The following is an 18145-nucleotide window of genomic DNA, read 5'->3' as shown; positions in this document are numbered from 1 at the left end:
TAGAGCATACCCATTCTTATCAAGCGTGGATAAAATATTTTTTTAAGATGGACCTTGTGTTAGTTAACACATTTCAAATCATAGGTATGATTCAGATTATAGGGGTATCCAGTTAGAATAGCCCAACAATAAATTTTAAGAACCAAATTTGTTTGAAAGCCTAAAAACACATATTAAGCAACTCATGAATCAAGGAAGAACTTATAGTGGAAACTTAAAAATACTTAGAACTGGATGGGAATGAAAATATTGCCTATCACAACTTGTGGGGTTCAGCTAAATGATACATAGAGGGAAATTTATCATCTTAAATGAGCATCTTGCAAAAGGAGAGAGGCCAGAAATGAACAACCTAATAGTCTAACATAAAAAGTTAGAAAAAGAACAATAAAAGAAAGTAGGGAGGTAATAAAGGTAAGAACAGAAATTAATGAAATAGAAAAGTAAGACTTCACACATAACCCACCCCTTCTGCGTTATCAGGAGACAGAGAATACAATGAACTTCTCCTAGGAGAGAAATAGACAACAAATTCTAATTCTAACAGAGCTCTTGCCAATGCTGTCAGCCTGTGGGAACAGTATGAGCCTGTAGGAGGGGAAGCTTAAGAGACTGTATGCAAAAGAGTGCTGGGGAGCAGAAGACCTAGATGAAGTAAAGATAAAATAACTCCTAGAACAACAAAATCTAATACTACTAAGAATCAAAACAAGGAAGACAGGCCAGGGACTTGGTAGTTTACAGAACTGGCTGGGTTTTGAAAGAAAGCAGGACCAATAGTGGTGGCAGCCATAAAGAAACACTGCTTCTGGAGAACAATCAGATAAGAGGTGGCGCCTGGGACTTTCCTGGTGGTCCAGTGGGTAAGACTCTGTGCTTCCGATGTAGGGGGCCGGGGTTCGATCCCTGGTTGGAGAACTAGATCCCACATGCATGCCGCAACTAAGAGTTTGAATGCTGCAACTAAAAAGCCCTCATGCCGCAACCAAGAAGCCTGCGTGCTGCAAGGAAGATCCTTCGTGTGGCAGCTAAGACCCGGAGCAGCCAAAATAAACACATAAATATAAATCAATAATATAAATATTAGGGAAAAAAAAAGAAGTGGTGCCTCTTGGAGCTATGAGAAAGAAAGACAAGAGAGGAAAAATTAAAGACCCTGCAAAAACAAAAGTGAAACAAGACACATCAACTCATCCTCCTCACCCCAACTCCATTACTGCTTAAAAAAAACTGCACTTCATTATACTGACAGGAGAAGGTGCTCTTGAACTAGAAACCCTGTCCAAAAAATGCTTAGAAATTGGGGGGCAAGGGGGGAGAATCAATCCAACTCTGAAGGAAGGAAGGAAGGAAAGAAGAGACAGGCATAGGGATAATATCTATTAATGAAGAAGAATTTAAAAAATTAAAGGAGACTACTGTATACATCTCTATGCAGGTAAGTTTATACAACTAAATGAAATAGAGGATTCCTTAGAAAAAACAGTTTACTATAGTTGACCCCAATAGAGACAAATGCTTAAAAAGACCAATTTCTACAGAAGAAAGTTAAAAATCAAGAAAACTATCAAGAGAACTACCATATGACCCAGCAATCCCACTACTGGGCATATACCCTGAGAAAACCATAACTCAAAAAGAGTCATGCGAAGTGGGGGAGTGGCAGGGACATATATACACTATCAAATGTAAATTAGATAGCTGGTGGGAAGCTGCTGCATAGCACAGGGAGATCACCTCTGTGCTTTGTGACCGCCTGGGGGGGTGGGATAGGGAGGGTGGGAGAGAGGGTGATGCAAGAGGGAGGAGATGTGGGAGCATGTGTGTATGTATAACTGATTTAGTTTGTTGTAGAGGGAAAACTAACACACTATTGTAAAACAATTATACTCCAATAAAGATGTTAAAAAATAAAAATAAAAATTAAAAAAAAAAAAAAAAAAAAAGAGTCATGTACCACAATGTTCACTGCAGCACTATTTACAATAGCCAGGACATGGAAGCAACCTATGTGTCCATTGACAGATGAATGAATAAAGAAGATGTGGTACATATATACAATGGAATATCACTCAGCCATAAAAAGAAACAAAACTGAGTTATTTGTGTTATGCTAATACATATATATGGAATCTGAAAAAAAGAAAAAAGTTCTGAAGAACCTAGGGGCAGGACAGGAATAAAGACGCAGACGTAGAGAATGGACTTGAAGACACGGGGAGGGGGAAGGGTAAGCTGGGATGAAGTGAGAGAGTGGCATGGACATATACACACTACCAAACGTGAAATAGACAGCTAGTGGGAAGCAGCTGCATAGCACAGCAAGATCAGCTGGGTGCTTTGTGACCAGCTAGAGGGGTGGGATAGGGAGGGTGGGAGGGAGATGCAAGAGGGAGGAGATATGGGAACATATGTATATGTATAACTGATTCACTTTGTTATACAGCAGCAACTAACACACCATTGTAAGGCAATTATACTCCAATAAAGATGTTAAAAAAAATAAAGATAAAAAACAAAACTTTCAAGGAATTACTCCAATGATGCCACTAGGTTCAGATAGTTTCACAGAAGAATTTCAAACATTTGGGGTTAAGTAAATGATCAGATTACATACAACAGAAAGCAGTAAGTGGTAGGAAAAAGGTAGCTGGGGAAGGAGACTAGGGAAAGAAGAGAAATAAAGGTGCCGGGTTTGCAATTACAATATCTAAAAATGGAGGCACAGAAGGCCTCATTGAGATGAAGAGTGACATTTGAGCAAAGGCTTGAAGAGGGAGCAAGCCATGTGCACAGCCTTGATGACAAACCAGATAAGGACAGTAAGGGAAAATTACAAGCCAATCTCAGTCATGAAAATGGACACAAAAAGCTGAACAACCCAAACACAGCAATGTGCTTAAAAAGTGAGTACATTGTGATCAACTTGGCTTTGTCACAGGAATGTAGATTTGGTTTAACATTAGGAGATGATATACATTTTCTTCACTACATTAACAAATTAAAGAGAAAAGATCGTTTCAATAGATACAGAAAAGAATTTAATAAAATTCAACACTTATTCATGATTTTCAAAAACAAAATAAAACAAACAAGCAAACAAAAACTCTTAGCAAACTAAAAATAGAAGCTAAGCTTTCAAAAAGGGCAACTACCAAAATCACACACATGGTATACATTACCAAACCAGCTTTGTCTCGCCTGACGCCCAGCAAGATGAAACACTGAGATACGGAGGTTTGCAGCAAAGAGGGTATTTATTCAGAAGACAGCCAAGAGAAGAGACAGGAGAGCCAATCTCAGCTCTGCCTCCCAAGGCAAGGGGCTCGGGGTATTTATGGGATAAAGAATAAAGAAGCAGGGCGGTCCAAGGCATGGGGATTGTGGGGAAAGGTGATTGGAAAAAGGTGTGGAAACTGACATCCTGAGCAGGTGTAACTAGGCTCCAGGCCTCTGCGTGTTCTGAGGGTAGAGTTTTTAGCCCTTTGATGTCAAAAGGTCACCAAGCAGACACTGGAATGCCCAGCTGAAGGGTGGGTGGGCCTATCCAGACTTACCCAGCTCAGCTCAAACTATAGCAGCTGACTCCAAGTTCCTGGAAAACAACTTGGGCAAACACCTTATTGTCTAGGCTAAGTGCAGCTTGGAGGTCAGGCAAATCTTAAAACGACCTTGATTAGTGACGGCAGGTGAAATGGATTTAACCCACGGTTTCAGTATCATCACTGTTAATAGAAACTTTAGAAACATGCCGTTTACAATTAGGAAGAATGTCTAGCATCCATGCTTTTATTCATCTTCGTACTAAAAATCCTAATCATTGCAGGCAGAAAATGAAAAAAAGCCTACTAACTACAAAGAAACGAGAATGTCATTATTCACAGATGATATTATTATAAGATCCCAGACTCATTGGAAGTAATAAAAGTGTTTAGCAAGTTGCTGGAGAGAATAAGACCCAGGTCCCTGCTTCCTGGTGCATCCTCACAGCACACTTTACGGAGAAGTCCTCCTCACTGCTGACTCACCGTGAGCCCCCCGCACCCCTCCCCCGCCTCCGCCCCGATCCAGCAGAGTTCCTTCGCCGAGGTGGAGGCCACCGTCAGCCGCCAGATCAACCTGCGCCTTCGGGCCTCGTCCACTTACCTCTCTCTGAGCTTCTACTTCGAAGGCGTGGGGCGTGGGCCGCTTCTAACGGGAGTTGGCTGTGGAGAAGCGCAAGGGCGCCCAGCTTCTCTCTTGAAGATGCGGGAGCACTGGGGCGGTCGCGCCCCGCTCCAGGACGGGCAGGAGCTGTTCCCGGAGGAGTGGGGCTCCAGCGTGGGCGCCACAGAGGCCGCCAGGGCCCTGGAGAGGAGCCTGGACCGGGCGCTCTTGGACCTGCAGGCCCGGGGTTCTGCGAGCGCAGGCACGCAGCTCTGCGAGCTCCTGGAGAGCCGCTTCTTGCAGGAGCTCATCAAGAAGCTCCTCGAGAAGATGGGCTGCACCTGACAGACCTGCGCAGTCTGGCCGGGCCCCCAGGCCGAACTGGGCGAGTATCTCTTCGAAGGGCTCTCCAGTCAGCGCAACTAGGAGGCTCCTGAACCCGGCGGCCTCTGTGAGACCCCCCCTGCCTTCCCCCGCCTCGAGATCTCTGCCCGAGCCCCTTCCTACAGCCAGGAGGCAACTTTTTTTTTTTTTTTTGTGGTACACGGGCTTCTCACTGTTGTGGCCTCTCCCATTGCTGCGGAGCACAGGCTCCGGACGCGCAGGCTCAGCGGCCATGGCTAACGGGCCCAGCTGCTCCACGGCACGTGGGATCCTCCCGGGCTGGGGCACGAACCCGTGTCCCCTGCATCGGCAGGCGGACTCTCAACCACTGCGCCACCAGGGAAGCCCCAGGAGGCAAATTTTTAACCACCCTGAAACCTTCACCCAAGCCGTGGCACCACATGGAAACAAAAAAGGTTCTTTTTGCAGAGGAAAAATAAGCTAGGCTATAAGAAGAAAACATAAGTATCTGAATAGCATGAATGATTTGTAGTCTAATTCTCTAGATTGTCTAAAGAAACGGTTCCTAATTTATGTGTATCACCTGGGTACGCTGAGTACAGTGTATCTGATAAACTATGTTTTCTCTGGCAAGAAGAATAAAAGCACCTCTTCAGAAAATGTTGCTTAGAATTTTAAGGGTTTCAGGACTTCTCCAGAGTCATTCTGGGTACTGGATTCAACTCTGTTATTCCAAAATGTGTCTTTGGTTTTGTTGAGCAAAGAGCTGAGTACCTTGACCATATCATATTGTGTTCCCCCCATCAACCCCCAAACTCACGATAAAATTGCTTTTCCTGATTTTCATGTTGATGTGATGCCATCTGCCTGTATTGAAGAAAGAGCCCTGTGAAATTCATCTTTGTGTCTCCCATTAGGTTGCTACTGAGAACACATTATTAATTACATCATACACTTACCTCTTTATGAAGCCTCTCAAGAAAAATTTCTTTCTGGTCTTAATATTAGGAATAACCGTGCTTCGCTTGGGTAACTGGTTTGTTTTTGCTTTATGAACATTGTAAATGATGTAACTAAGTTTCCTTTTCTGACTGCCTGCTAAAAACTTAGAGCCATATTTGTGGTCCACCCAGAGTAAAAGAGTACGATTATATAAGCATTTTGCATATGCTTCATTCCTGGTTCTTCTGTTACTAATTCCTTGGTGTATTTTATGGAGTGTTTTAAGCCACCTTAAACCCTTTCTGGAACAATGCTGTGTATAAACAGATAAATAAACTTTTAAAATGTGGATTTAAAAAGAAATAAGACCCATATCAGAAATCAATTGGATATTTATATACTAATTCGAACAAAATTATATAACAATTTGAACAAAATAGAGACAAAATATAAGTTATTTATAAATAAATCTAATAAAAGTGCAAACTCTACACAGAGAAAAAAAATTTAACTTTATTGAATTATATTAAAGAAGTTCTAAATAAATGGAAAATATGCTACGTTCAAGAATCAGAAGACTCAGTTCTCTCCAAATTGATGTATAGATTTATTGCCATTCCAATTAAAATCCAGTAGGTTGTTTTGTTTTGTTTTTTTTCCTGGAACTTGGAAAATTGATTCTAAAATTTACTAGAAAAGCAAAAGTTCAAGAATACACAGGTTGGGCTTCCCTGGTGGCGCAGTGGTTGAGAATCCGCCTGCCGATGCAGGAGACACGGGTTCGTGCCCTGGTCCGGGAAGATCCCACATGCCGCGGAGCAACTGAGCCCGTGACCCATGGCCGCTGAGCCTGCGCGTCCGGAGCCTGTGCTCCACAACGGGAGAGGCCACAACAGTGAGAGGCCCGCATACCGCAAAAAAAAAAAAAAAAAAAAAAAAAAGAATACACAGGTTACTCCTGAAGAAAAAATAAGGTGTGACTTGCCCTCTTAGATACCAAACCTTTAATAAAGCTGGAATGATGAAAACTGACTTTGGCACAGGAATAGGCAAACTGACCAGTGGAACAGGCTAGGGAAGCAGACTCAAGAACAAACATGACAGATGATGTAGCTGTTAAAGGGAAAGCATGCACTATTCAATAAACTGGTTTCCACAGTGAGGGGCAGGGGGGAAGTAATTGGACCCTACCTGTCACCAGGCACAAAAATAAATTCTAGATGAACAAAGCCTTAAAAATGAAAAATAAAAGCTTAAAACTTTTGTATTTTTATGACTTCAGGATAAAAATAAATTTCTTTAAAAAGATACAGAAAGCAGTCATAAATATTAACACCACCCCCATATACAAAGAGCTACAAGTCAATAAGAAACACATAACCCAATTGAAAACTGAGCAAGAAACCCAACTAGATATTTTAAGGAAAAGGAAATGCAAATGGCCAATAAGCATAACAAGAGCTTAATCTTATGAGTGATTGGAGAAATACAAAAGCAGACCCTAAAGAAATATCATTTTACACCCACTAGAATGGCAAAATTAAGAAATCTGACTATACCAAGTGATGATGAGTGCATTGAACAATGGGAACTCACTGTTGGTGGGAGTATAAATTTGAAACCAATTTGGCTTTTACATCATCTAGCCTATGACTGAGAAACTTCACACCCAGATATTCTGTAAAAACGTTAGCATATATGCAGGAGATTAGAATATTCATAGTATCATTGCTTATACAGGCTGTAATCTGAAAATAACCCACATGTCCACAGACAAGAAAATAAATGAATAAATGGTATAATAGAGGCACAATGGGATATTTTGCAGCAGTGAAAATGAAAGAACTATGGCTACATGTAATCATCTAGATTCTCTTAGTGACATAATGTTAAGTTTAAAAAGCGAGTGACAGAATACTACGTAGAATATGGTACAACTTTCTATACTACCCAAACACAAACAGAACTAAGCAGAGTTGTTTCAGGGCACAGACATGCGTGGTAACAAAACTTAGAAAATGGGAGGGTCCAATGATTAACGCAAAATTCAAGATAATTAAAAAAAAAAAATCTCTTGAGTAGGGAATGGGGGGATGGGAGGGAAAGGACTCCCTGAGGAGATGCAATAGGCTCTGGTAAAACCGTACTTCACAAATTAAGTTGTGTGTTCTTTATATTCTTTTGCAACTTTATTATTAAAATACTGTGAAAATTTTAAACTTAAATTACAAAAAGAAACTGGAAAGTGCCTCGCTTCACCTGTACTAGCCATAGATCGCCGCCCACAAGGTGCTCTGGGTCAGCACTCTCGCTGGGCATGGCTTCCGAGGGAGCGGAGCCCCCGGGGCCGCTGCACGCATGCGCCCTCCTGACAGCCAATCAGAGACGCTCCCGGACGAGGCGAAGCCGGCTTTTCTTCTGCGAGAATTCTGACTTGCTTCGGAGGAGCGTCAAGGCTGTGAAGAGGTCAAGTCTGAGGCGTTGGGGCAGGGGAGGCGGGAGCGGCGGGGATGCCTGTATTGAGACGAATAACTGTGGTCGTAGGCCATTGGGGTGTTTTTCAGGTGTGAGGAGGGGAGCGCGTGTCCTGCACGGGAATCTAAGCCAGGGGTTATTCTTGACCTGTGAGGTAAATCTTACCCGCTGGCTCTCCCTGGGTCCTCCCCTGACAGTAATTTGAAGGCAGGACAGCTCCCTGCGGGCAGGGCCGTGAGTGGGCGGAAAGGCGCCTCAGGACTGGACTCGACACCCGGCGAGTGGACAGGTTGACAACAGGCGAGGAGGGTGGGCCCTCGTCAGCGCGCCCACACCCCGCAGAAACCATTTAGATGAAGCCAGGCCTCCCCTTCACTGGTCCTCGAGGCCTGGGTCGTGGAAATCTTACTGGACGTCATTTTCTGCGGCCCAGGAGTCAGAACGTTTTATGTTGTATTTCTGTTGCTGGCAACTTCTTTGGGGCGGGCTCGTGATCGATCCTGTCAGTAATGACGATTTTCACATTGTGACTGAAATCAGCTGGATCTAGATTTGCCCCGATTTAGCCAGAACCTGGCCGGGCTAGGATTCCGCCGCCCTCCCCGTCCTCAGAGGCGAACCAGCGCCGGCATCAGGGGCGGCACAGTCATTATCTTCTGTTAACTTTGGGTCCAACAGAATAAATGAAGAGACTCCTAAAGTGGTATTCAACTAAAATCATCTTTATTTGATATCTCTCATTTTGAAGTTTGCCAGTCTATTTAAATGGTGTCTTTGGATTCAGCAGGTTTGATCTTTTTTTTTTTTTTAAATCAGAAAACATCGACGAGAAATGGTGCCCTCTGGAAGAAAACATACCGGGAAATCTGGGAAGACATCCATGGAGGATCAGGTTATAAAAGCCTATGACTTTGAGAAAGCAGATAAAAGACATCTGAGTGGTTCAGAAGAGGATGTCATTGAAGGTACCGTATAGTTAATGTTGTTGGGCAGTGACCATGTCCTGCATTTACTTTCATGTACTTCACGTTTCTTATTTGGACATAGTGAAGCTTGTATAGCGTCTTTCGCCTGATGTCTGATAAACAGTACATAGATTATTATGACATTAACACAGGAAGACTTGCAAAATTGTTCCCATAAAATGGTCTTGGATCCTGGTTTAATTCCATCTAACCTGCAGAGAAAGTAGTGCATTTATATGTCTGCTTTAAAAACTTGTCTTGGCACAAAGCCTCAAAAAAACCTCAAAATTAAGATATTACTCCATTTAAAAATTACCAAAATAGCATACTTAATTTCAACTCTTTTTCTTTTTTTATTGTCAATTCAGAGAAGACTCCAGTACTTGATAAACATGGGAAGAAAAGGACTTCTGCAGGAATAGTTGAAGACATGGGGTAACATGCTCAAATAATTTTCACCTCTTAGACTTTAAGAAAAGTCTATTTGGTTGTCCAACGAGTATTGCATGTAAAATACTGGGCATGTAATATTTCTTCCAAAACAAGAATGATATTTTATGGATCCTTATTTAAAAGTTTTTTGATGTATTTTTTTTCACAGGGGTGAAGTACAGAACATGCTGGAAAAATTTGGAGGTATGTTTTAGGAGATATTTGTATTCAAAACTGTTTTAAACCATATAATTAGTATAATAGTAAATAATAATCAGTGGACTATAAGACTGTTATTTAATGCTTTGTTCTCATATGTAAGATTTTGCACAAGTATATGTGGTTCGGCTTCATAGATTTCTTTACTAACCATTTCCAGTTGTTGATGTGAAAAGAGATGGTGCTAACGATGGTGAGTTAAGAATGGTCCTGTTACTTTATAGGTGTGTGAGTGTAATGGACTATGAAATTTTAGAGCAAAAATGGATGGGAAAAGTGTCTATCCCTCTTTGTTTGGACTTTCACGGACTAAGTGATACAAACACATGCACATATCTGTATATGTGTCAGTTTTTCATTTTCTCAATTTAGTTATTTTCTATGGCATTCCTGTGTTCTTTTCTTTAGGAAGGGCAGTGTAAATTGAAGACTTTCAAATAACTCTATTTTTATTTTTACATTATTAAACTATGTAGCTGAGAATTAAACACCACCTTGCTAGTAAGCAAGAGATCAGATAAAAAGTTCATAAACTTTAAATTGTATGTCAAATATCAGTTACATTAACTGTGTTAGGGGACAGTATTCTTATAAAAGAGTCAATATTTGGCTCCTCTGGGATTATTCATATAATCAAGTCTTTTTTGAAAGCTTTGCCCTATTTGGTAGTAACAAAATGCTTGTTTTATAATCTGTCTTATAAATTTATTATTATAGATGGATATTGGAAATACAAAATATTTATGTAATAGTGTAGGTCACCTCATCATGATTACTGAAAAATAACTATTGATGGTAGATCCATATGCACGTGCCTAGCAAAGAATTACCTGAAGTATTAAAAAGTTTATGAAATGCAGTACTTATATTATTGGTAAAAATGTCCTATAAAAAAGTATTTAAAAGGGTTCTTTTGTGTGTGTGTGTGGCTGTGTTGGGTCCTCGTTGCCGCGCGTGCTTTCCCTAGCTGCGGCGGTGCGCGGGCTTCTCGTTGAGGTGGCCTCTCCCGCCGCAGAGCACGGGCTCCAGGCGCATGGGCTCAGCAGCTGTGGCTCGGGGGCTCCAGATAGCAGGCTCAGGAGTTGTGGCACACTGGCCCAGGTGCTCCACGGCATGTGGGATCCCACCAGACCAAGGGCTCGAACCCGTGTCCCGCACACCAGCAGGTGGACTCCCAACCACTGCGCCACCAGGGAAGCCCTAAAAGGGTTCTTGAATGAATTTATTTAAATATTTACTTAAAATAAGATTTTCCTATGCTTGGTTAGTCTTTGTCTCTTTTAGTAAAAATATATTTTAAAGTATCACTGACTATATTTTAAAAAATTATTTTCTTTAACTATTTTTATTCTTTTTAGATTCTTTTAAAATAGTTTAGCGTTTCATATAGAGTTCTAAATTTAACCTTTATTAGTGTTCTCTTATGAAGAAATTAGTCTGTCCTTGAGACCCTTTTTTCAGTTATTATCTCTTTTTAATCACCTCTAAATTAAAAAATTATCTCGTTAGGAAAATCAGAATTGGGATACCAATAACTAAAAGTTTTCTCAGAAAAAAAAGCAAGGAAATAATCTTGCTTTTTGATATTATGTGTATTTTTAAAGATCTTTTCAAAACTCTTGAACCAGCTTTATCCATGTTTATTTGAATATGTGGGAACAAAGTAACTTTCTTCCACATTAAATTTAATGAGTATTTATTTTCAATATAGCTGATATTAACAAGGCTCTTCTTGCCAAGAGAAAAAGACTAGAAACGTATACCAAGGCTTCTCTCAAAACCAGTAACCAGAAAATTGAAAATGTTTGGAAAACCCAACAAGAGCAAAGGTAAGTAAGGCTGTTGGTTTTTTCACTGCCACAACATTTGCATCATTTCTTTGTATTCATTGGTGCAAATTATGAGTAGTACTATCATCTTCTTATTGGGATCTCTAGTAAAAAAGTATATTTGGCTTGATTTTCCTCTAAGTCCTTTAGTGCTATAATTTCATTCCTTCACAGACTTGAGATATAGAGTTCCTAGAAATCAATAAAGATGTCGTTTTTCCCCTTTTAAATAATGTTTGAGGGTTTTTTTTTTAACAATAAAGGTAATTTATATTCATTCTAAAAATACACTAGCTGAATAAAAAGTAAATGTCATATAAACCATTAGTCTTATGATAGTTAACTGTTTAACTGTAGAAAAATAGTTTAAACTAGATAGTTTAACTGTAGAAAAAGATCAACCTTATGTATTATAAATAATTTGTATATTTTAGCTGAATTAACTATTCTTTTGTACAAAATCATTGTACCAAACTGGGGAAAAATTAAGTTAAATATTTCTATTTGGAAACCTTATATGATAAATATAATAATTTCAGTGAATCTATCATATCACAACCTATATTCAGTAGGAGAAAATGAAAAATAAATTGCTTGGAGGGCTTCCCTGGTGGCGCAGTGGTTGAGAATCCGCCTGCCAATGCAGGGCACACGGGTTCGTGCCCCGGTCTGGGAGGATCCCACGTGCCGTGCCGCGGAGCGGCTGCGCCCGTGAGCCATGGCCGCTGAGCCTGTGCGTCCGGAGCCTGTGCTACACAACGGCAGAGGCCACAACAGTGAGAGGCCCGCGTACCGCAAAAATAAATAAATAAATAAATTAATTAATTAAATAGCTTGGAGATAAAATGGACTTTTCAGGTAAATGTATATGTACAATAAAACTCCCTTAGTTTTCAAGAGCTTAAAGCACATGAGAGGGCTTTTCTGTTAGTTGGTTAGGAAAATAAATACTTCTGAATCATCATAAATCATAACTTTACTTCTTGGCTTCACATCTGAAAATTTGATATTATTTTCTCTTTTATTATAGTATAATTATGTCAAATCAGTTTTTTGAAAGTTTTTCCATATTGATGTGAAATATGACAATATTCATTATGCTTTACAGGCAGAAGCTTAACCAAGAATATTCTCAGCAGTTTCTGACTCTGTTCCAGCAGTGGGATATAGATGTGCAGAAAGCTGAGGAACAAGAAGAAAAACTAGCTGTTAGTATTATGCTTAGCTTTATAGCTTTATAATTAATCTACTATAACCAAGTGTCAAGTAGGAAGGGAGAGGCCGGCCTTGCAGTACACCCATGGACCTTAGCCAGGTTCCATTGCCCATTGCTGGCTATGAGTTTGGTTCTGCTGAATGCGGAAGTACAGGTACATACCATACTCATAAAAGCTGTTGATCTTTGCTTCCTAACACATTGTTAATATCAAGTTTGCTATTATTAATACTATGCAGAGGTTATAGTTTTTAGTAATGATAAAATCTAGGGTATGCGTATGTAAGTGGACAGCTAAAGTAGGGTGAAGAACAAAAATCATTGGTGGAAAACAGGCCAGGAAACTGAAAGACCAGCAATATTGTAAGGATCATCTGTGTTGACATTGAAAGCACCAAGAATTAAGACATGTTTTGAGTATTGTTGAGATTTCCTACTCAATGACTGGTAGGGTTATTATATTATTGTTGTATATAAGTGGTGAACACATTATCTAAACTCAGTCATAGTAAATGTTAAAATCTTAAAAATATTGATTTAAAAACTATTCCTTTAAAGTATAATGTAGAATTAATTTTTGCTAAAATCTACCCAAATTGTTATTACATAATTTTTTCTTTTACATTTGTAGAGTATGTTTCGACAGCAACAAAAAGTTTTTCAACAGTCTAGAATTGTTCAGAGCCAGAGACTGAAAACAATTAAACAATTATATGAGCAGTTCATAAAGGTTTGTTGTATTTGGTAACATAATACATTCTTATAAAATATAATTCATGTGTGGAAGTAGAAGATAATATTTTTCTCAGTTTAAGGGAAAAACATTTTGCTTATACATTTTAAATTCTTAACAGTTTTCCATTTTGAATGCATCGTTTTTGATTTAATTTATGTGCTAAATGCTATCACTAAGTGTTACCACTTGGTGTAGGAACTTTAGTACTATATTTGACTCCTCCATCTCTCTTATTCTTCACATCCACTGCTACTGCCCTAATTCAGAACATCATCTTTCTTCGCTTATACTATGAAAACTCTTAACTGATTTCTGTTTTCCAACCCATCCTTCGTGGGTCTGCCATATTATCTTTCTATAACATTACCTTTTCCCTCCTGAAAAACTGTCAGTAGCTTCTCATTCTAAATTCTTAAGGTATTCAAGATTCACCCCCCAATAATATGATTCTTTTTTAATGCTCCAATTACTACATTCATCCATTATTTCCACCCCTCCACATAACGGCTTTCTCTGAACTCACTCACTTTGCACTTTCATGCTTTTGTTTATGCTCTTGCCCTAGAATACTTTTAACCCTTTTTCCTAACCTTCCTTTCAGTCTTATTCTTTTGCCAACTAAATTGGAATTAAATCCCCATTTTCTACTACATAGCTACAGGAAGTTGTGCTTCTATTATAAAATTTTATATATAAAATATATATAATATATAAATATATATAAAAATATATATAAAAATATATATAATATATAAAATTCTTTTATAAAATTTTGTGTTATTTTTGTTTGTTTCTTCCAGTGAGAAGGTACACTACTATTGTACCTCCTTTAATAATATTTGATTTATGTCTGACATTTTCTATTCCTTTAGTGGATATTTTGGTTTTCATGTATTAGAATATTTTTATTTGAGATAAATATGCATTGTTGAATATTTAAAAGTTCCTACTTTTGAAAATTAATTGTATAAGTTTTGAACCTGAGATGAAAAGTGGTGGTTTGTAACTGAACTAGCCTTTTGTGTTTTAGAGTATGGAGGACTTGGAGAAGAGTCACGATTATCTACTTACTGGTGCACAAAATGAACTTAGAAAAGAAATGGCTATGTTGCAAAAAAAAATTATGATGGAAACGGTAAGTTATTATATTTAAAATTGAAAAAATAAGGATTGTAAGCATTGAAATATTTTATTTGGTGAAATGTATATAATACTTATCTAAAAATTAAACAAATGTTTAATATCTCCTTTCATGTGACAGCAGCAGCAAGAGATGGCAAGTGTTCGAAAGTCTCTTCAATCCATGTTATTCTGATGACTCTTTGAAGGAAGAACTTGAACCTAAGTAATATGATACAATTATAACATTAGCTGAGAGGCATGTAAGTTTTTAGAGTGGTTGAAAATTCTGGTTTAAAATATTACATCATATTAATCATTAGCTTTTGTTAAAGCAAGACCCTTCTTCTTCACCTCCAAATAAAATAATGAAGTTATACGAGTAGCAGCAATTCCTAAATTATATGTACCACTGTGCTTTCAGCTCTTTAATACTAATAGTGATTTTTTCTCTCTAACATTTGTCAATTAACTCTTAGCAATAAATATGATTTAATTTCAAGTTTTGGCTTCACTGTATTTGTATCACTTCCAAAAGGTAGAAAAAGCACAGGTATAGATGGTTAATTAGTTTTGTTCTTCTTTAAGAAAAAAAACACAATCTGTTTTATACGTACACCCTTTCATGCACTATTCATTAAGTTACACTACCAAGTCTAATGAAAATAAGATTTCAAAAGAAAATACATTCTATTAACTTACAAAATTTATTAAAAGCAACTTAAGTTTCTGTTCTGGAATAAATTAAACTGCTAAAAACCATTAACACAACCAAACAAGATATATATAAATAATCCATTTTAAGACATGGATTTGTGAATGTCATTTCCACAACAACATCAAAATGCCATTTAATTCGGCTCAGTCCACAATTACATGACACATGCCCTTATTAATGATTAAGAGCGTATCATTAAATACCTAATTACTTATGGTTTAAGTACTTCACATCTGTCTTTAACTATAAATTACACAGAATGTCTTGTTTTTCACTTTTAATATTCAGTAAATATATGTTTTTACATTCATTTCCAAACTTGAACAGTTAATTCCTATACCCTGTATTTTAAAATGTGCATTTTTTAAACATAGAAAAACATATGAAACTCTTGATTTAATAAATATTAAATTGTTTCAGCATTTGTTTGAAATATATATTTGAGTTAAACTTACTATTTTTTGCTGAAACTACTTTCATTGAATCATTCAAAAACAAAAAATATGCCCAATAGACAGAGAAAGGAGTGACTTTGTCCTCTTTTTCCATATTTTAAATTCTAATTTTTGCTGCATAATCCACACTTATCTTCGTTTTAGGTTTTCCAAGTTTTTAAAAATCCATACTGATTCTCTTTTTCTAACTGTGCTAACTTATATAGGAAGAAATTAGTCCTCCACCGTTAACAAATATCTGACATTAAGGGGACAGTTTACTTCCTAAACTTTTGCATTTTGTAAAGCCTTTTAAGCCAAAGTACATGCTGGAATGTAAATTTTAAGTATTATAAAATTTAATATAAATTTTAAGTACTATTCAAATTAAGAAGGTCCTTATTGAATTTACCAGTTGTTTCAGAGGCAAAATAAGTACTCCAGAGTATTTTCTGTGTACTTAATTCACATAAGTGTATATTTTTTCCTTTTTTAAAAAATATTTATTTATTTATTTGTCTGCACCAGGTCTCAGTTGTGGCATGTGGGATCTAGTTCCCTGACCAGGGATCGAACCCGGGTCCCCTACATTGGGAGCATGTAGTTGTAGCCACTAGACCACCAGGGAAGTCCCTATTTTTTCCTTTTAAGGAATATCAACTTTCACTCTTTTTCAATATGCCTTTTTCTTACATATTAAGATATAGTACATTTTCATTACTCCTTTTTAAAAAAAATTATTTCACCATATGGCTTCTGGTCTACAGAAGTGTTGGATAAAATTACAAACAGGTAAGATGGGAGTCCAAGGATTTGGATCACCAAAGACCCATGTGATAGTTCTATTATTCATAATGAGCAAGGTAAACACTTTTAAGTGAGAGTGGAAAGATGAGAATCAGTACGTAATGTAGTTAGTGGTTGAATAACAGATACTTATTTTATCCCCATTTTACCTCAAATGAGTAAAAGCGTACTTGAAGTAGCTTTAGCTGATATTCTAAAGGGAAGATATTTTTGCTCTGTTTTCATAAATTACTAATTTTCTTTCATGTCAATTGTGCTTTAGCTACTGTTTTGTTTTTCACAAAGGGAAATGTTTAATGTCTACTTTTTTTGTGACAATGAAGTTTAAACTCAGAATATCAAGGAACAAGTTGCCCTCACTGTAAAGATTCATTTGTTTTTCTGAACTGGTAAGATAAATTCCTCTTACTAACTACAAATTACAGAAGTTGGTATACTAAAGCAAGTATATCCTTTTATACAATAGTAATTAACATACCTTTTTTGAAAATGGCTAATAAAAAATACCTATAACATCATTTGACTCAGTAATTACACGATTACAATTCATGCACTTATGCAATATTATGAACGCATTTGTCAATTTTTAGTGAAGTAAGCATCACCCTCAAGATGGCTAAAATCCTTTAAGTCCTGAATTTTTATGTAATCCTTTGGCAGAGAAAACCCCAATTGTCTGATAAGGATTTCTGAGACAAAGAGATTGCTCTTTAGAACTATAGTGGTTCACTTTCTTATACTCAGAAAATTGAAATTTCTTTCTTTGGTTTTGTTTCTAATTAATTTATAGATTGTATTACTCTGATAATACCTTGATAAAAAATGTTGATACACAACGAGGGCTTTGCCACTGAAACAGACATAATGGAATCTACAGGACTTAATGTTTATATTAAAATATATCCTTATTTGATAGTATACTAGCCTCCTGAAAAAGGGGATTCCCTTCACTCATAGGTTCCCCTAACTGCTTCTCCTCTTTTCCTTGGGCTATTAGTCAATTATGCTCTTGAACCTGTTCAGGTGCTTGATGACATGAAGTCTTGAAGATACTCAGATGAAGGTGTCTTGAAATTTGCAGGCACAAAGCACTAAAGTACCTCATCATATCAAATGAAGAAATGACCTTTAGAAGCAAAAAAAATATAAAATGGATTATGGTCTATCTTTCCTAAAGCAGCAGCTATTTTTCTGTCCCCTCACCCCCTAAACTCAAACCTTAACCAAAAATTCTTCACCGAAAATATTACATTTTATAGTTCATATTGGGACCTCACTGTAGTACTCTGGAATATGCAGGGTATTTCACAGTTACAGAAACTGAGGCTCAGAGTGGTAAAAGACAGACTAAATTACAAAAGCTGGAAAACAACAGAACTCAAGTCTTCTGACTCCATATCCTTTCAATTTTCACCCTGTGCAACAAAGCCTCAAATTTTCTACTAGAAGGGGCTATCAAGTCATTATAATGAAATCACTCCATCATATACTTTTCTTATTCCTTATTCCTTTGAGAGTAGTTGTAAGAAAGTAAAGGCCTGGAAGAGACATCATAGTTGAGGGAAGGCACATACAAAATTGTGTTCTTTACAAAATTAAGCAGGGAGGCACACTATTTAAGAGGCTGGGGGCAAATGCTTCCTTTTAGAAAAAGGAGCCTCACAGCTCTGCCAGTGGAGAGGGGATTCTCACCAATGAGGGGAAAAATCTCCTATCATTTACTTGAAAAACTCCGTCTGACTCTTTTCTCTCTGAAGCAAGA

The 18145-nt window shown here is 37.7% G+C and overlaps 2 protein-coding genes and 1 pseudogene across 4 annotated transcripts in view; 2 read left to right on the top strand and 1 right to left on the bottom strand.

Moving 5' to 3' along the window:
- The first annotated feature begins 1432 nt into the window (after positions 1–1432).
- LOC131767272 (ferritin light chain pseudogene) lies at positions 1433–4491 on the top strand (annotated as a pseudogene).
- Positions 4492–8705: 4214 nt separating this feature from the next.
- Positions 8706–14699, top strand: SYCP3 (synaptonemal complex protein 3). The gene is made up of 8 exons (XM_059081990.2): positions 8706–8873; positions 9242–9308; positions 9475–9509; positions 11236–11353; positions 12462–12561; positions 13201–13299; positions 14336–14440; positions 14567–14699. The coding sequence occupies exons 1-8, from the start codon at positions 8741–8743 to the stop codon at positions 14618–14620; spliced, it is 711 nt and encodes a 236-aa protein (XP_058937973.2). The 5' UTR covers positions 8706–8740; the 3' UTR covers positions 14621–14699.
- Positions 14476–18145, bottom strand: part of CHPT1 (choline phosphotransferase 1) — a 34988-nt gene continuing 31318 nt past the window's right edge. For 2 of the 3 annotated variants that reach the window (XM_059081970.2, XM_059081971.2), the window contains 2 exons: positions 17399–17509; positions 14476–14646 (listed from right to left, as the gene is read on the bottom strand). In XM_059081970.2, coding sequence (XP_058937953.1) covers positions 14602–14646; positions 17399–17509 — 156 coding nt within the window. In that variant the 3' untranslated portion in view covers positions 14476–14601. Of the gene's footprint in view, positions 14647–17308; positions 17510–18145 lie in introns of all 3 variants that reach the window. The other variant, XR_010835885.1, reaches the window with a different exon arrangement.

The sequence above is a fragment of the Kogia breviceps genome, chromosome 12, assembly GCF_026419965.1.
Source record: "Kogia breviceps isolate mKogBre1 chromosome 12, mKogBre1 haplotype 1, whole genome shotgun sequence".
Lineage (NCBI taxonomy): Eukaryota > Metazoa > Chordata > Mammalia > Artiodactyla > Physeteridae > Kogia > Kogia breviceps.
This window is presented reverse-complemented; position numbering and strand designations above follow the sequence as displayed.